This window comes from Callorhinus ursinus, unplaced genomic scaffold (genome assembly GCF_003265705.2).
Source record: "Callorhinus ursinus isolate GAN/ISIS: 27379988/994484 unplaced genomic scaffold, GSC_fseal_2.0 scaffold9, whole genome shotgun sequence".
Lineage (NCBI taxonomy): Eukaryota > Metazoa > Chordata > Mammalia > Carnivora > Otariidae > Callorhinus > Callorhinus ursinus.
The window spans coordinates 22,441,687-22,462,012 of NW_027397071.1; the positions used below are offsets into that span (position 1 = coordinate 22,441,687).

The following is a 20,326-nucleotide window of genomic DNA, read 5'->3' on the forward strand; positions in this document are numbered from 1 at the left end:
GAAAGAAAGAAAGAAAGAAAGAAAGAAAGAAAGAAAGAAAGAAAGAAAGAAAGAAAGAAAAGAAAGAAAACTACAATACACTGCAGAGAAATCATAGATGACTAGATAGAGAGATGTATCATGTTCATGGATCAGAAGACTCAATATTGTTAACATGTCAATTCTCCCCAAATTGATTTAGAAATTCAATGCGATCCCAATCAAAATCCCATCAGGCTTTTTTGCAGGGAGTAACAAGGTAATTTTAAAATTCATTTATAGGGACGCCTGTGTAGCTCAGTCAGTTAAGCATCTGCCTTCGGCTCGGGTCATGATCCCAGGGTCCCGGGATTGAGCCCCACATCAGACTCCCTCTGCCTGCTGCTCCCTCGCTCTCTCTCTGACAAATGGATAAAATCTTAAAAAAAAAAATTCATTTATAATTGTAAAGGACCTAGAATAACCAATAAATTTTGGAAAAAAACAAAGAAGAACTGTACCTCATTTCAAAGCTTATCATAAAGCTACAATAAACAAGAGAGTGTGATACTGGAGTACAAATATAGATCAAAGGAACAGAAGAGTCCAGAAACAGACCCACACATATATAGCCAATTGATTTAAGACAAAGGTGCTAAGGTAATTCAATGGGGAAAGAATAATCTTTTTAACAAATGGTACCAGATCAACTAGACAGCCATATGTAAAAAGAATTAACCACACCACTTACTGCACACCATATACCAAAAAAAAATAATTCGAAGTGGAACACAGACCTGTAAGAGCTAAAACTATGAGAGAGAAGAAAACAGGAAAAAAACCTTGTAACCTTAAGTTAAACAAAGATTTGTTAAATAGGACACACAGTACAGGCTGCACCAGAAAAAAAAAAAAACCAACAAATTGGACTTCATCAAAATTTTGCTCTTCAAAATACTAGTAAGAAAATATTTGTAAAACATACATCCATGAAAAACCTTATATTCAGAATACATAACAAACTCTTACAGTAGAATAAGACAATTCTTTTAAAGATTTAAATACACACTGTGCCAAAGAAAATGTATGGATGGAAAATAAACACATGAAAAATGCTCAACTGTTCCCTTAGTTCTTAGGAAAATGAAAATTAAGACCGCAGTGAGAAACCACTGCATACAACCACTAGAATGGCTCAGATTAAAAAGACTGATCACACCGAGTTATCAAGGATGTGGAACAACTGGAATCTTTCATACCGCTAATGGGAATATAAAATGATACACTTTGGAAAACAGTTTAGCAAGTTTCTGAAAAAGTTAAAGATACAACTCCTATACAATCCAGCCGTTCCACTACTAAGTATTTGCTCATGGGACATGAAAGCATATGTCCATATATAAACTCTACACAAATGTTCATAGCAGCTTTAATAGTCAAAACCTGGAAATAATCCAAATGTCCCCCCACAAGCAAATGAATTAAAAAATTGTGGTATATCCATAAAATGTATTCAACAATTGAAAAAACAATTGATACACACAACATGGATGAATCTTGAAAGCATTATGCCAACTGAAAGTAGCTAGACAAAAACGTATATAGTGTATGATTCCACTTATGAAATTCTAGAGCAACCAAAACCAATCTGTAGCTATAGGAAGCCAATCAGTGGTTGCTGCAAGCTAAGGGCAGGGAGAGGACTGACTAGAAAGGGGCCACAAGAGAACTTTGGGTGATAAAATGTTTGTTACCCTGATTGTAGTAATTGTTTCACAGGTGTTACATGTCAAAACTTATCAAGTTTTGTACTTTAAATATCAGCAGTTTATTGTATATCAATAATGTTTCAATAAAGTCATAAAACTTTAAGAACTGTGTAAAGATAGAGGAAGTATTAGAAACCATCAGCTCCAAACTGATGCCATGAAAGGCAAAGATCATTTTCCTCAGGTTTCACAAACAACATACACCCTGAGTGACTAGAGGACAGTGTTCCGTTAACTAAAAAAAGAATAACAGCAGTAAACACATTTAAGGGAAATAATAACTGGATTCATTGTAAACTTGTTCAATTTCAAGTCCCAGTGAGATAACTATATGTAATCAACCAGAAGACAATTTTTTAAAAAGTTTAGATTTGAAGTACAAGAGTAGAGATGTTGATTTGAAATGCATTAACACGACAATGATGTGGACATACAATGATATAACTCATTTGGGAAACAAAAACATGGCATCTGAAATGTGAGTTTTCCATCCGTTTATTAAAATGCTGTACTAAAAATTTTAGAATGTGCTCATAAGGAACTTGGTTTAAGTTGTTCCCTGAATATTGCTCCCAGGCACTGTAAGAAGCAAATTTTCCTCTTAAAAGAAAAGTATGTTTACTATAAGCCTCAAAATTATCCCTAGAACTAATTTTAAATAAAATATCCTGACCATAATCAAAAATAACCAAGCACACAGCAAACTAAACTCCATAAACAGGAACCAGCAGAAATTAAAGAAAACAGAAGGAGACCCAAGAAGATTTCAGATGTTGGAATTTCCAAACGCATCCTATAAGACAATGCAGGCTGTATTTAAAGAAATAAATACACAAAATAAAACAAAGTTATCTACCAAAATAAGGAAATTATATTAAAAAAGAGAGAGACCTAAGAGAACCAAACAGAATTTTTTTTTAGCCAGAAGGGGGGAAGGGGTAGGGGCAGAGAGGGAGAAAGACAATCTTTTTTTTTTTTTTTTTTTTTTTAAAGATTTTATTTATTTGACAGAGAGAGACAGTGAGAGCAGGAACACAGGGGGAGTGGGAGGGGGAGAAGCAGGCTTCCCGCTGAGCAGGGAGCCCGATGTGGGACTCGATCCCAGGACCCTGGGATCATGACCTGAGCCGAAGGCAGACGCTTAACGACTGAGCCACCCAGGCGCCCGGAAGAAAGACAATCTTAAGCAGGCTCCACGCCAAGCACAGGGCTCTATCTCACAACCCTAAGATCACGACCTGAGCCGAAATCAGAGTCCACATTTAACTGACTGAGCTACCCAGGCGCCCCAGGGCCAAGTGGAATTTTAAAAAATAACACATACAACAAGTGAAATTAAATATTTAATAGTTTTAGTAGATTTCACACAGCCAAAGAGACAACTAATAATCTAGGAGCTAAATCAGAATTTGCTATCCAGAGTGTAGCAAAAAGTAAACAAAAAGATGGAAAACAAAGAAATAAAAGTAAGAGAATGCTCACTTCATCAGCAATGTACTAAAATTGGAATGATACAGAGATTAGCACACCGCCCCCAGAAGGATGAAACACAAATCTATGAAGTGTTAAAAAAAAAAAAGTAAGAGACAGTGGTTACAATGAGACTATCTTAGTTGGTGTCTAGGAAGTATAAAGAAAGAGAACAAGGCATAGATAATGGCTGAGAATATTCCAAAATGGAAGAGACACCAATCCACAAAATCAAAAAGGCCTAGTGAATCCTTAAGCAGGATAGATTAAAAATATCCACACTTCACCAAGTCAGAGTGAGCTCCAGAAAAATTAAAGATAAAGATAAATCCTTAAAAGCAGCTAGAGAAAAAAGACCCATTACCTTCAAAGGGGCAACAGTTACAAACTGATAGCTGACCTCTCAATATCAGCAATGGAAACCAGAAGATGACAGAATCAAATATTCAATGGACAGAAAGAAAATCACTGCCAATCAAAAATTAAATGTTCAGGGGAAAAAACACTTTCATGAATGAAGGCAAATAAAGCCATTATCTGACAAAATGGAGAAAGTTCATTATCAGATTTGTACTAAAGGTCATACTGGTGGTGACAGGGAGGGTGATTCCAGTTGGAAGGTAGAGGTTGCAAAAATGAATGAAGAGCAACCAAAGTAGTAAATATATAGTTAACTCTAAATGAGTATTACATAAAACAATAATAACGTCTTTTAGTACTTAAAACAAACAAACAAACAAAAACCCCACTAAAACTAACGCAAATAAATCAGGAGGAAACTAAGTGGAGCCACTGCTCTGAGAGTCATTTTACTACTTAAGAGGGGGATGAAGTATTATTGATTAATGTTTAGACTTAAAAATTTTAACACATGTTAAAATTTCTAGGGTAACCAGTAAAAGTAAAGTAAAATAACGAATAACTTCCAAACTACTAGAAGGAGTAAAAATAAAATAATGAAAAAAGAAATAATAACTACAAAGCAATTTTGCTGTTTAATCAACAATAAGAAGAAAAAAATACAAGGAAAATTCCCAAATGTTTGGAAATTGTGGTAAATTAAATATGAGACAAATTCTTTGTGTTTCTCCTAAAAAGGAGGAATCTATTTTCTCATCCTTCAATCTGGGCCAAGCTTGTGACTTGCTCTATCCAAAAGAATGTGGCAGAATCCTTTTTGCTTTTACTTTTGCCTCTTGGAATGCTGACCTGAGACTACAAATGAGGAAAGTGGTATTGTCTACTAGATGATAAAGTCACTTAGATGAGAACCAAGGCACCCCAGTCACCAGCTAGCACCATCAGCCAGATATGAGTGAAGCCATCTTAAACCTTCCCCAGTGTAGCCAATCCTCTAGTTGAAAGCAGCCTCAAGCAAACCCAGAACAAAACCAGCAGAGGAACTGCCCAGCCACCCATAGAATTGAGGCGAGAAATAATTACTTTGTTACTAAATTTTAAGGTGGTTTGTTATGCAACAATAGATACCTGACATATATAAAGAGATAAATTTGTGAAAAGTCATAGGTCAACGAAAAAAAAATTTTGAAATGTATGATATACACATCAAATGATACGTTTACAAAATGGTATAGTTTATATATCAAAAAATCTGTGCTGCAATTAAAGCAGTGCTTAGAACTTTGTAACCTCAAATGCATACTTTAGAAAAGAAAGGCTGGAAATTCATATCACTCTCAGAACACTAGAAAAATAAAATTAAGTGAGGAAAGTGTAAAGAATAAAAGAATACAGAGGGAAGCAAAAAAAGAAGGAAATAAACAGTAAATAGAGATAAAGCAAAACTGAAAGCTAGAGTTTTGAAAAAATTCACACATTTTTACAGACTTATGGCAAGATTGATTTAAAAAAAGGCAGGCAATCATACATTAATGTACAGATTAAAAGCAAGCCTCATCAAAATCCCAACACGCTGATCCTAAAATTTATAGAATAGTTGAAAGAGTTGATAACCAAGGCACATTTTATATTTTGTTTATAAGATCCACTGCATTCATAAAACAAGGTTCCTCCAAAGCATCTATAAAAGAGCATTAAATAGGTATTTACTTGTAGTAAATCAATAGGTTCATAATGCACTTAAGAACTCATTGGTCACCTTCAGAGAATAACAGGGAACTAATGGATTATTTTAAAAATTGGTAAAGTAAGAACAAATATCTATCCTACCTTTCCTAATTGAACTGTACCACTGGTAACCAAATTGTAGATGAAGAAAAGTTTCTTTTTTTTCTTTTTGCATTTATTTATTTATTTATTTATTTATTTGACAGAGAGAGACATAGCAAGAGAGGGAACACAAGCAGGGGGAGTGGGAGAGGGAGAAGCAGGCTTCCCGCCAAGCAGGGAGCCCGATGAGGGGCTCAATCCCAGGACCCCGCAATCATGACCTGAGCCGAAGGCAGACGCTTAACAACTGAGCCACCCAGGCGCCCCGAAAAGTTTCTTTTTATGGAAGCATTCCACCTTATAAATGAAGAATAACAGAATTCAAATATCACCATTTTGTAAGCCCTAAGAAACAAAAATTCACTGACCTACACATCAAGCAACAGTGGCTGCTAAAAATCACAAAAAGAGAAACAACCAGACACTACATACGTCTTCATGGACAGTATACCACATCAACACCTAGGAAGTATTCTTGTCCAAAAAAATAAAAAATAAATCAAAGCTTTGATCAAGCTTTTAGATCCAACAACTAATTTATAGGACAGAGAATGAAGAAAAAGTATGCAATCAGCATAACCTAGATGGCAAAATCTGTATGGGTCAAAATACTTGATTGTTTCAACAAATTGTAAGAAAGAAAGGGAAAAAACAAATGGGAGCAGGTCATGAAGATTAAGAGAAACAAATAAGAAAACACACAACTAAATTATAGTGCTTAGGAATGCACATTTGGGCAATAAAATTAGAAAGAAATGTACAGATGCAATTACTACAGCAGTCAGGATAGCAGTTATAGCAAGGGAGAGGGATGGGCTCTGACTGGAAAGGGACACATGGAAGACTTGTGGGGTGGCAGGCAAAAATTTATTTGACCTGCGTAGTAGTTACAAGGGTGTTTATTTTAAAAACTAAAAAGTCATTAGGTTATGTATGTTTTTATGTAGTTTCCTTCATTTGTGGTAAAAGGTATTAAAAATCTTAGAATATTTCACCATGACTCTTAACATTTTAATATCAACATATTACCACAAAATTTTAACAATTAACTTTGCGTTTAACATAAAACTTTTTTTAAACCCTGAATGACTGGTGACTGTTCTTTGAATCTAAGCCCATCTAAAAGATTCGATAAAAATGCTTTATTCTGTCTTTTACCTTCCACATGTCTAATTCAAACTTAAAAACTCTCATAAGCAGGTACCATTTTACCCTTGATTCCTCACTAGTAAAATGAAAATAATAAAACAACTGTCCCAAAAGACTGTGAGGAATAAACATAAAATACTTAAAACAATGCTTAAAATATGGTAAGTGCTCAATAAATAATTCACAGTAATACTTCCAGCTACATGTCCTAGGAGTCCCTTCTCAAATCCATTAACTCCATGCCTTTGCTCACGCTGTTTTCCCCACCTAAAATGCCTTCTATCCCTTAGTGAAACACTACAAACCTCTTAAAGTCAGGCTATAATGTGAAGCCTCCCCAGATAACTACAGATATCAAATTAGCTGAATATGCTTTGATGAGGTTTTCAATTTTATACCTCATTAATTTAATTGCATTCATTCAGGTCTGCTAATTTAGCAAAAGTATTACAAAGGCATGTTTTTAAAAAAACACTTTTTAAGCATACCCAAGGCTTCAAACCCTCTTAATATGTACAATAACTCCCACTGAAGAGCGTAACCATCAGCTATCCAAAGTGTTTTATCCTTACATTTATAGAAGGCTGTATCATTGACAGAGAGACCTAAAACAAGTGTTTTTTTCAGAATGTCCTTAAGTAAGGGCCTGATACAAAGTTTTTTTGTAGAAATAACTACAAATGCTTGTGCACCTGGGTGACTCAGCCAGTTAAGCATCTGCCTTTGGCTCAGGTCAGGATCGCAGAGTCCAGGGATCCAGCCCCAGGTCTGACTCCCTGCTCAGCGGGGAGTCTGCTTCCCCCCTCTCCCTCTGCCTCTCCCCCCACTCGTGAGTGCTCTTGCTCACTCTCTCAAATAAATATATAAAATCTTTTATTTATTTATTTATTCATGAGAGAGAGAGAGAGGCAGAGGGAGAAGCAAGCTCCCAGGGAGCAGGGAGCCCGATGCGGGACTCGATCCCAGGACCCTGGGATCATGACCTGAGCCGAAGGCAGATGCTTAACCATCTGAGCCACCCAGGCCCCCAAATATATAAAATCTTTAAAAAAAAAGAAAAGAAAGAAAGAAAGAAAGAACGAACGAACGAACTACAAATGCCATTCTTAAACAAGTCTGACATTCATACAAATCATTCCAAAAGAAATAATAGAGAAATACAATACCCATTTTTATAAAATTTAATCTGGCAAATATAATTGTAAAGAAAACTACAAAGAGAGTATCTTTATTCTTCATAATTCCAGTTTGGATTTTATTGTAACAGATCAGAAGGTGATGATATTCATCAGGTCATGGATAAGACTGATGTTGATCCTAGGAAAAAATTACAACTTATTTATGAAAATGGACAATATGGCAACAGTACTTGGAAGAAGTGGTAAATTCTAGGAACAAGCACAAGTTACCAAAAAGTCACGTTGGACCAAATTCATTCTCTTCTCTGAAGGGATCATGAAAATTCTGTAAACTTAGTTATTATGCTACAAAGCATTTGACGATGGACCAAATCAGTTCTCCACCTTTTCCATGCAAAAGAAACTGATGCCACTCTAGGGTCTCATCTTCACTGCTCCATGACCAGAAAAGAAAGACCCTTCCCAGGGTGCCTGGGTGGCTCAGTCGGTTAAGCGTCTGCTAAGGTCTTGGTCCCAGGGTCCTGGGATTGAGCAGCGAATTGGGCTCCCTGCTCAGCATGGGTCCTGCTTCTCCCTCTCCTTCTGCTGCTCCCCCTCTCCCTCTGCTGCTCTCCCTGCTTGTGCACACACTTTCTATCTCTCTCTCTGTCAAATAAATAAGTAATCGAAAGAAAGAAAGAAAGACCCTTCCTCACCAGCTCCAGCAGAAACATCTCCAACTGGCCCAATATGGATTTGATGCGTAGTCCTAGGGTCAGAGTGCCAGGTCATCACCAGAAGGAAAGGTGTGAAAAAGTGTTAGGTAAGTTGAAGATGAGAACTAATACAACATCCAAAGGGTATGAAATAATAGAAAAGTAAGAGAGGTATAAACACACCGTTCTATATACTTGGTCCTGTCCAATAACTTAAATTTACTGGGAAAATACAGAGAAGGAATACTAATTAAATGTACAGGATCAAAAAAAAAAATTTAGAAGAAGTGATATACCCAAAGTATAAATATGTGCACCCAGGTTTAATTTTTAAAAAAAAAAATCAAACACAAGTTGAGGAGAGCAAATGAAGAGAAAACAACTGTATAAGCGAAATCCAAGTGAAGAGTATTGATTGTCACAAAAATAATAAATGTAACCTCACCTATTTTAACAAAATCTTAGGATCTACAAAGCAAGTAACAGGCCATTCCACTCTGTGTCAGTCAGACCATACTTAGAAATAATAAATTTAGTTTTGGACTTCTTCTTTAAGAGGTGTAGAAATAAAGAACATCATATTCAGGAAGCAGCAAATGAAAAAACACAGAGGCTGAAACCATGTCACGTAAAAGTAAATACTTTCCAACTTTGAAAGTAAATGATCCTATCAATACAAAAAGGCTTCTTTAGGGAGATTTTCATGGGCACATCTGAGGAAATTTTTAGGAAGGCTCAATGGTTTTTGAGAATCTAATAGTGGCATGTTTGGCTGTCCTTTTAGTTTTCCTTTCAGCAAACATAGGGAACTAAAGCTATCTTCTATTGAGCTTTGTTCCAGCGACTACTGATTAAGACCATTTCTTTTTTTTTTAAAGATTTTATTTATTTATTTGACAGAGAGAGACACAGCGAGAGAGGGAACACAAGCAGGGGGAGTGGGAGAGGGAGAAGCAGGCTTCCCGTGGAGCAGGGAGCCAGATGTGGGGCTCCATCCCAGGACCCTGGGATCACGACCTGAGCCGAAGGCAGACGCCTAACGACTGAGCCACCCAGGCGCCCCAGGACAATTTCTGACTTAAGCCTCACAACCACTGAGTTAAGTAAATACTATTATCCCTGTTCTGCAGGTGAGAATACTGAGGCTCAGAGGCTGAGTAAACTTTGTACAAGGTCACAGATCTAGCAAATAGCTGCATAAAAACTTGAACCCATATCTAACTCCAAAGACCATACCTTGTTTTATAGTATGCCAAACTGCCTCCATAATAAAGATCAAGTTGCTATATGTAAAAATGTGCATTCTTGCAAGTTAAAATGTCGTGACATCATTTTACACCTTTGAAGTAATAAAATTTCAAACACCCCTTATTGATGATGAGAGAATTAAATCTGCACTCATGTCATAGTATACTGTGGCACAACTCTTGAGAAGTAATAGATGTAATTTGTGTGGCTCCAGAATGTTCACACCCTTTCCATAAACACCAAGGAAAGTTCATAAGCTTTCATTCTATAATCCCATTTCTGGCAACTTATTCCCAGGAAATAATTTAGCACAGACAGAAATGTTCACCTGCAAAAATATTTAGCATTTATCTAGAAAAATTACAGAAGCAATCTAGATGCCCAAAACAAATTATGATATAGTCACACAAAGGAGTATTTATGTATTTCTTTAAAAGTATAGTTACGGAGGCACCAGGGTGGCTCAAGAGTTCCGGGATCAGATAGAGTACTGCATGGATAGAATACTGCATGGATAGAATACTGCGTGTGTGCCTGTGCGCCTGCGTGCCTGTGCGCCTGCGCTGGCTCAGCAGGGAGTCTGCTGCTTCCTTTCCCTCTGTCTCTCCCCCGGCTTGCTCACATTCTCTCTCTCTCTCTCTCTCTCTCTCTCGCAAATAAATAAAATCTTTTTTTAAAAGAGCATAGTTACAAAGTTCATGTAGAAACATAGGAAAGATGTCTACATATTAAATGAAAATAGCAAAACATGTACATTATAATTAGGTAAGAACGCTTGCATGTAAATGAGAAATAAGAGGTAACAAAAATAAAATAATATATATGTTACAGTGATGACATTATGGATAACTTAATTTTTTAAATCATCTTTAATGTTTCCACTGTATTGTTAACTGTGAAAAGGTGATAAAACAGTAAGGATACCATTTTCATAAATTTCTAAGACTTGTTTTACCCATGCATATAAAAGGGGCCCAGCTCCTAAACAGCTCATAATATACTTAAGGAGACATTTACACTTGTAGCAAGAAAAATTTGTTATTTAAAATAACAGTAACCACAGCCCTAAGAAATGAGCATTCTCAGAGTCAGTCAACAAACTTTTTTTTGAGAGCTGACTATATGCCAGCCACAGTTCTAGCCACTGGGGCTATAACAATGAACAAAACAGACAAAAATTCCTGCCCTCATGGAACTTACATCCTAGCAGCAGAGACATACAATAAGCAAGATAAGTATGTAAAATAAATACCGCATTTGATAGTGGTAAGGAAAAGCTGGGAAAGTGAGCAGTGTGTGCGTAGAGAATGCTTTTTTAAACTGAATGGCAGTGGGAGGTCTCCCTGAGAAGAAATCTGAAAAAAGATGGAAAAAGGGGAGGGAGTTAGCATTGTGGATATGTGGGGAAAGAGCATACAAGACAAGGCAAGAGCAAGCGCAAAAAACCTTGAAAAAGAATCTCTGGCCAATGACGCTATTGTGCCAAAAACGGAGAAGTGTAATTAATTAAACAGCAGACCACAGACAGCTACACAGTTCTGAGAACACTGCTTCTGGACCTGACCTGCATCAGTTGGTTTCAGTATACAAACGTTTTTCCTGGCAAATTCTTTGAGGCCTTTTGCTTAAGCATTCTCTTTTTATTCTGAGGATCCAAAATGGGGCCTATAACATCCACTCATGGTTCATCCCAAGGGTCTCCTGAATCTCCAGCCCCTCACCTGACTCATGCTTGTACTTTGCAAAACATTCAGTGGGCCTGTGAAACTGAGCAAAGGGAAGCCAGCACCTCCTAGAGCTTGATTTGAAAGAAGCAGATCTCAGGAAGGAAAGCTGAATTCCAAGTATGCAGGAAAGCTGTAAAGTTGTGGGGATAGAGTGCAGGGAGTAAAAGCTAGAGATATGAGAACATTTAAGAGGTACAGAAAAGATCTAGCAAAAGGCCACGAGGCTGAGGCTCAGGGAAAAATAGTCAACAAACTGCCAACAATGAAAATGTCAAAGGAACTTATAAATGAAAGAATGTCTCCATCTGAAACTGTTCACTATGCTGAGAGATAATCGCTGCCATCACCCCCAAATTTTCGATAAAACTCTACTACAATTACCTGCTTTGTGGCTGATGCTTTATAGGAATCAAGGCAGATACCAAAAAGGCTCAAGAGAAAAGATATAAGTCGGATCTAAAATAGAGCAAAAGCTTTTGCACAGGGAAGGAAACTATCAACAAAACAAAAAGGCAACCTACTGAATGGGAGAAGATATTTGCAAATGGTATATCTAATAAGAGGCCAATATTCAAAATATACAAAAAACTTACACAACTCAACATCAAAAAAACCCACAAATACTCCAATTAAAAATGGGCAAAGGACCTGAATAGACATTTTTCCAAAGAAGACATACAGATGGCCAACAGACACATGAATAGATGATCAACATCACTAATCATCAGGGAAATGCAAACAAAAACCATGAGATTATCATCTTACACAGTCAGAATGGTTACTATCAAAAAGACAAGAAATGGCAAGTGTTGGCAAGGATGTGGAGAAAAGGGAACCCTCAGGCACTGTTGATAGGAACGTAAATTGGTGCAGCCACTGTGGAAAACAGTATGGAGGTTCCTCAAAAAATTAAAAATAGAAGTACCAATACGATCCAGTAATTCCATTACTGGGTGTTTACCCAAAGAAAACAAAAACACTAATTCAAAAAGATATATGCACCCCTATGTTTATTACAGCATTATTTATAATAGCCAAGATATAGACACAACCTAAGCATCCACTGATAGATGAATGGATAAAGACGTGGTATGTTTATATTATACACACACACACACACACACACACACACACACACACGCACACACACTGGAATATTACTCAGCCATAAAAAAGAGATCTTGCCATTTGAAACAACATGGATGGACCCAGACAACAGTATGCTAAGTAAAATAAATCAGAGAAAGACAAACCATATGATTTCACTTATATGTGGAATCCAAAAAAACCCCACACAAACAAAAAGCAGAAAGAGACTTATACATAAAGAAAACTGATGGTTGCCAGAGGGGTGGGAGTAGGGGATGGGCAACATGGGTGAAGGGGACTGGAAAGTACAGGCTTCCAGTTACGGAACTAAGTCACAGGGATAAAAGGTACAGCATAGGGAATATAGTCAATGGTATTGTAATAACATTTGTATGGTGACAGATGGTAGCTAGACTTGTGATGAGTATAGCATAACTAATAAACTTGTAGAATCACTATGTTGTACACCTGCAACTAATATAACACTGTATGTCAACTATACTTCAATTTAATATATATATTTATATTAGGGACCCCTGGCTGGCTCAGTTGGAAAAGGATGCGACTCTTGATGTCCACGTTGTGAGTCCAAGCCCCACACTGGATGTAGAGATTACTTACAAATAAAATCTTTAAAAAAAATAAATTGAAAAAATAAAAAAACCAAAATATATATATTAAAATTTTTTAAATAAATAAAATAAAACAGAGAGACACAAAATTTTAAATAAGGTGTAACTAAGAAAACTAAAAGCTCCCTGAAACTCCTCAGAAATATTTAGGGGAGGAAACTGTGTTCCCACCACCTACAGAGTGGGCTTTGAAAAGGATAAAGGATCACTCCATAAGCTGGGGTACTTGGCTACACCCTGATAGCTGACAACTAGGTCATACCCAGTCAGGCAATTAAGACATAAAACAAGAAAGGTACCTAAGCTTTTGACAACTGTGAAGCTGGAGAGATCCCAGCCGGGCTAAGGACGTCAAATCTCACCATCTTCCCAGCCTGCTGACCTTTTGCCCAGGCCCCTCAATAAAATGGTTTGATCCAAAAAAATAAAAAATAAAAATAAGGTACCTAAATTCATGCTTCAGGAAGTTAAAAAGGATCATTATTCAGATCATCCAGAGTTGTTAAATGATAACTTCATGGAATAGATGACTCTCACTTACCCCTTAAAGGATAAGAGCTGAAGAACAGAAAATATAAGGACAGAGATTCCAGGTTTGGTTAATATGAATAACACTCCAAGGTCTGGGATGAATGTGGCCTGTTCAGAGAACAGTGCAAAACTGGTCTATCTGGAACAGAGCATGCTCATTGGCAGGCAAAGGCATATAAGATTAGCCAGGTAAGGTGAGACCAGGTGAGGGACGAGAAATCTGAACTTGACAAGCTTCATGGGAAGGGAAAGAAACTGCTTTGTTCTGTTTTTGTTTCTCGTGTTTAGTTTAAGACTATAAAATTCTACGGCAGTGCAGACGGGTCTCTTTGCCCTCTAAAACTGGCCTGTAATTCCTAATACCTTGCCCATGTTATATACTCTCATATACAGCTATCACCTCTATAACCTAATGCCTCTATTCATGTTTGTACTGGTCCTACATCCCCAACTGTCAGACAATTACCCTTAACCTTAAAAGTTCTTCAACTAAAAAAAAAAAGTTCTTCAACTATCCTACGTAATTTGCCCACCCCATACAACACTTAGTGTCTATCCCGTGACATGTGCAAACTATTAATTTATACATGACGCAGTACATCTCTCAAGAAACTCACTCTGATGTAGGCAGAAGCCAAGAAAATAAACTAGTACAATACAGAGTGCTAACTAGTGAAGTAATGCTTAGCATATCATGAGAGCAAAGGACAACATCAGTTTGGAAATCGGGAAAAGACAGAAAACACCTAAGAGAAAGTGTTAACTGGACTGAGTTTTGAAAGAAAATAAATACCAAAAGGTGGGGAGAAGTGTTGGGGATGACAGTAATCAGACAGCAAAGGCTGAGCAAAGCCTGTCTTACTCAGACTGTTACTCCATATGGCTGGATGAGTAGGAGAAGTAGTAAAGGACCAGATCATGAACACGATTTTCTCGTGCTAAGAATTTTGTGTTTTAGAATAACCAAAAGACTTTAATGAAGGAATAACAAGATCATAATTGTTTCTTAAAAAGAGTGCTGGTGGCAGTGGAAGATGGATTGAAAGGGTTCCACAAAGCTTCCTCCTACCACAAAATGCAACAAAAATCTGATAAAGGCTGCTATTAACATTCAATTTATCTGCAGTTATCCACTCCTACCCCTTTTCTAGGCTTAGCTCATATTCTTCCTAAAGCCCTCCTTAACTCTTCCCAAACACATTAATCTTTCCTTTCTCAGAACTTCAAAGGCATGTCTGTCTGTACACTGCATTCTGTCACCACCTTAAAATTTTAACTAATTTGTATTTAAATTTCTTCTTCCTAACAAGAATGTAAGCTCCCTATGAAAAGATGTCATATTTTTTAATGTATGTGTAATACACACACACACACACACACACACACACACACACACACCCCTCCATCCCATAGCACCTAGGGCAGTAATACAACATTTTGAAACAGATACTTCCTTTGAACTGAATAGATGGTCTCCTTTATCCATGAGTACAGATTCCACTATTCTCCATAAATAATACATAAAATAAAATGTATGATTTTAAAATGCATGATTTAAAATTAAGGGGAAAAAAGTTAGTATACGTAGTGGGAAATGAACACAAGGCAACTTTCTAAGATGAAAATGTTCTAATTTATGATAGGGGTGTGTTACACTGTTGCATCGCATTTACTTAAAAAAATGTATAACCAAGATTTATACCGTTAAATATATATAAATTTACCTAAAAACCTGTAAAAATAAGGGGTGGGAGCAAGAGGCTATAGATGAAACATGAATAGCAAAATGTTGATGGCACTTCTTCAGTAAAGTGTATAGATGGGTTCATTATATTATTCTGCTCACTTTGAAAAAAATGCATTAACAAAACTAAAAAATAACTCAGAAAATTAAATTATTTATTCTAATGTTTGGTATAATGTGACACTGTAACTTTTAAAGTGGTTTTACTAGTTCTATTACCTAGTTGATTCTAAGGAATACCTTCTAAGAAAAATCTATTGTTCATAGCATAGATGAAAAAAGGCCAAGCAGCCATAGGTTCCTTAATTAAGCACCAGATAGGAAAATTAGCCCTGTAAAAACGATACCCAAAAAGCCAGTAAGATATAAAGTTAGAATTTTCTAATCTCCTAATCTTCAAACTGTGCAGCCAACGATAGCATTTGAAAGATATCCAAAAGTTTCTGGAAATACAACATCTACAAAAACAGACTCAACACCATTCTTGATGGTTTTAAAATAATTCAATTATTTTATCGCAGTAATTTAAACTTCATGCTTATCTGCTCTTAATTTGCCGCCTTCTCCCACAAAATATTTAATGGGGAAAATAAAGGTTTTCCTTATTCATGCCAATGCACAAGGTTAACAATCTTTTGTTCAGTAAATTAGTTGTTGCATAACTTAATCCCTCAAAAAGTACTAAATTTCTCAAAAAGACTTCCAAAGCATTTTACAATAAAATGTAAATGAAAAAACACCTAAAATTTAGTAAGACAATTTCCTTTACACTGTTAATGCTATTTCTCAGGAGATGATATTTAAAACTTTCCTTACAATAATCTACAGCCTTATAAATCACTAGCTATCTAAACTGTGACTGGAAGGGACATGAAGAGTTTCTGATAATGTTCTTATATGGGTGCAGATCTGTGTGCTGATTACATGGGTGAGTTCTATCTGTAAAAATTCTTCAAGCTCTACACTTAATATGTACCTTTCTAAATTCCATATTACACATGTAATACTCTGATAAAACAAAGTAAGCCACAGCTGTTAGAACTGCCCTCAAATCCCCTACCTCATACTAAAACACCTGTTCTATGCACTGAAGCATTTCTCTAATAAAAAGTAACTCAAAGTTATTTTATAGCATTTAACATTTTCTGACATATTCCCAGATAACAAATAACTTCCATTTGCAACTGGGAGCTCAGAAAGCACACAATAGAAAAAAAAAGTTTATATTTTCCAGAAGAAATCATTTTAAAAGCTAACTGAATAGAATAAAAGTGAATTGGTACTGTATTGTCTGGACAAAGATGCAAATCATTTTCAACTCAGTTAATCGAATTGAGAAAGGAAAAGAAAGACCACCACTTCAGACCTTAGTAAGATAAGACAGGAGAAGGTTAGTGAGCATTTCATGGATGGAAGGCCGCTTGTTAGTGATTTACTCCAAAGTCTACTACTAATCAGATATTTCAAGCAAAACAAAAACAAGAGGCAACAGTACCTGCCCAGAGAGATGAATTAAATAAAATACATGGAAGCAGTATGCCAAGATTTAATATGGAATATCCAATGACTGGCAAGAATGCTAGGGAAGTAACCTTTACTAATTCGTTTGCTGAAGCCAAGTGTCTCCCAGAGAATAAAATATTATGTCTTAATCCCTCAACAGTAACTCAATTCTCTCTTTTCCTTCCTCTAATCTTATAATCGCCCAAAGTTAAAGCTAAACATTAAGATTCTCTCGAGGAGAAAGAAAAGGATCTTGATCCTCAGGTAAATCACACTTTAACCTTCCACCTGAACAGCCGAGGGAGGGAACCTTGCTCTCCAAATTCAGCCTTTCCAGGTGAAATGTCAGGGAGTTCACTGACCAACTCCGAGGGAACACCACTTTAGAAAGCAATCTTACCAAATGGACCCACGAGCGTTCACATGTACAATCCTCACGACTTTGAACAGCAACTATTAGGGAATCATGCCAAACCCCATCCAAGCGACTGAGGCAACAGCCTCCATCCTGGCGAGTCCAATCCTCAGCCTCAAATCACACATACACGTCCACAAAGTAAACCCACGGTCTCTCAGGAGATGAGATGACAAAACTAGAACATACCCAGAAAGTTGATACAGGAGGTGAGCTGGGGGCGACAGCCTCGGGGCAGAGGCTCAGGATTGCTAGTGCGCTGGGCAAAGATTCACGCTCCCGGAGTCAGAGTAGGGCTTAGGGAGCAGTAAAGACGAGGCCTGGGGGCAGGAGGCACAGGTTTCCTAGCGGGTGTGGAGGAAAGAGACATTGCGGGGGGCAGAGTACTGGGAGCAGGGAAAACTGGGGAGGACGGCGCCACGGGGAAAACCAGACACCTTGACGTTAGAGCCTGGCGGCAGTGGGGAACCTCTCTACGCTTGACCCAGCCGGGCCAAGGGACCCATCCTCCGGGCGCCTGGCGAGAAGGGAGAGCGCGCGGGACGCGCCCGCTCGGGCCCGGGAAAGGCAGCGCGGCCAAGGGCCTTCTTACCCGTGCAGGCCGAGGGCGCGGCGCCTCTTATGGAGCAGGCAGAGCAGCAGAAGCGCGGCCCCGGCCAGCGTGGAGTTTCGCGCCGTCAAGTACTTGCTGAAGGCCGCCATGGAACCGCCAGTACGAGCGAGCCGGGAGCAGGTCAGCGGCGGCGTCGACAACCCCAGTGGAGGAAGCGCGGGGGAGACTGGGAGGAGAAGAGCGAGCCGAGGGAGGGCGGGGCAGGCAGCGCAGGACCGCCCCCTGGCGCGCGCCGCCGCGTCGTCCGCGCGCCGTTGCCCACCACGGACTTCAGCTCGGGGGGAGCGCGCGCGGGCGCCACGAAGGCCGGAACAGTCCTGGGATGCTCTCTGCGCACGCGCGGATCCCCGCAGGGTCACCCGGATTGCCCGCGCCAAGATGCCGCTGATCCTTTCTCTGGCGCTCGTTCGTGCTGCCCCTGTCTCACTCCTACTCACACCTTCGCGCCTGCACACCCGCTCAAGGTCTCACAAAAACTGGAAGAGCAGGCCTACCCTGCACCGGGACCTAGTGAGACCTGCTACTCCGCCTGCCGCCTTCCCCGCACCGTGAAGTGCAGTTACCACCCTCTTAAAGGAGCGCAGGAAGAAGGGGAATGGCCCCATCATAGATCATTTATACAAAACGGGCACAGTGATTATTTAGACGAAAATACCTGTTGGAAACTCCGAAGAGGTGTAGGGAAATGTGGGAAGAATGACTATACAAATCGAAGACCTTTTTCCAAGCCAGGGTTTTTCTAAACCATGGGTTATAATCCCTAGGGGACTGTGGAGTGAGTTTGGTAGATTGAGACCAGCAGTGTGTGTGTGTGTGTGTGTGTGTGAGAGAGAGAGAGAGAGAGAGAGAGAGAGAAATCGGTTAACGGAAGACAATAGAAAACTCAGAGTGCCTCACGTGTAAACAAGTTGTTCTGAGAATTTTTATTTCAGTTTTGTGTCCATGTGTCCCGAGCAGTGATATGGAGTGTGTTTCTTTAATGTGGCTCTGATCAAACAGAAAGTTTGAGAAACACTGTTCTTTGCAAAGGGACATTCAGAAATAACAATCATGCATTGTGTGAATGCTGGCCTTACTCCCAGAATCAGAAGGGCATTACAGATTAGAGCATTCTTCTGGCTGGTCCTATACTGCAGAAATCGTTATCCCTAGCTTTTAGACTGGCATATGTACAGTAATGCAGTGATCCCCCAAGTCTTCATTTGGAGAAACTGGAGGAAAGAGTTATCAGTCGGAAAATAAGTACATAAAACCTTGCATAATACACATTCATGTTAAAGTAGCCCACAAACAGTCGTTTTCCCAGTTTTTTACTCAATATAAACCGGTAGTTGCCTAATACAGATTACAAGAAACACAAGCTGTGTATGTGTGTGTCGAGGTGTTCAATTGTGTAAATTTTGCTAAAGTGGAGCTTCTACAAAATTCTCTGCTTACACATAGATATTTTCATTACCTCCTTCAACAGTTAGGCAATTTGGTATGCACCAAGGATACAAAGATAAAAACATCACAATCTCTGCTCTCCAAAGGTGGGTAGAGGAGGAAAAATATGAAAAAAAAAAAGTTATAAATATGTTAAGTGTCACGTTAGAGGTATGAACACCTTTTGTACTATGACAGCATAAAAAATGCTTAGTTTTGTCTAGAACTTTTTTAAGATTTTATTTGAGAGAGAGAGAGAGACAGAGAACATGAGAGAGAGAGTGTATAAGTAGGGGGGAGGGGCAGAGGCAGAAGGAGAAGCAGACTCCCCACTGAGCAGGGGGCCCAATGCTGGGCTGGATCCCAGGACCCTGAGACCATGACCTGAGCTGAAAGCAGATGCATAAATGACTGAGCCACCCAGGCGCCCCTGTCTAGAACTTTCTATTAGGGCTCGACAGAAGATGATTTTGTAGCTAAAGCCTAAAAGACCAGAGAAAGAGCTGTGCAGGAGGACAAGAGAGAAAATTACTAATTCACCAATAAATTGCATAGTAATGTAAAAGTGTTAGGAGAAAGTGTATCATCTTGGAGTTTGTAACAATGAAGCAAGAGCATGCAAGGTTAGAGGAAAGATATATTTAGGAAATAGAGTACAGTTCAGAGGAGAGTAAGAATGACCCATTAGGCAAGATATTCTAAAAGGCACCTGCACCCCGCTATTTATAGCAGCTATGTCCACAATAGCCAAACTATGGAAAGAGCCCAGATGTCCATCAACAGATAAAGATGGATAAAGGTGTGGTATATATACACAATGGAACATTACTCAGCCATCAAAAAAATGATATCTTGCCATTTGCAACAACGTGGATAGAACTAGAGGGTATTATGCTTAGCAAAATAAGTCAATCAGAGAAAAACAAGTATCATATGATTTCACTCGTGTGGAATTTAAGAAACAAAACAGAGGTGTAAGGGAAAAGAGGAATAAATAAAACAAGACAAAATCAGGGAGGGAGACAAAAC

At 38.4% G+C, this 20,326-nt stretch overlaps 1 protein-coding gene and 1 non-coding gene across 3 annotated transcripts in view; one reads left to right on the forward strand and one right to left on the reverse strand.

The window, feature by feature from the left end:
• ABCD3 (ATP binding cassette subfamily D member 3) overlaps window positions 1–18,044 on the reverse strand; it is an 82,078-nt gene extending 64,034 nt beyond the window's left edge. Inside the window, exon 1 of one of the 2 annotated variants that reach the window (XM_025872234.2) lies at window positions 17,852–18,044. In XM_025872234.2, the coding sequence (XP_025728019.1) occupies window positions 17,852–17,961 (110 nt within the window). In that variant the 5' untranslated portion in view covers window positions 17,962–18,044. Of the gene's footprint in view, window positions 1–10,870; window positions 10,930–17,851 lie in introns of those variants that run through there. The other variant, XM_073896275.1, reaches the window with a different exon arrangement.
• LOC112824705 (U6 spliceosomal RNA) lies at window positions 3,203–3,304 on the forward strand. Its single transcript, XR_003208505.1, has one exon. It is a non-coding gene; the product is annotated as a U6 spliceosomal RNA (small nuclear RNA).
• Window positions 18,045–20,326: the final 2,282 nt, after the last annotated feature.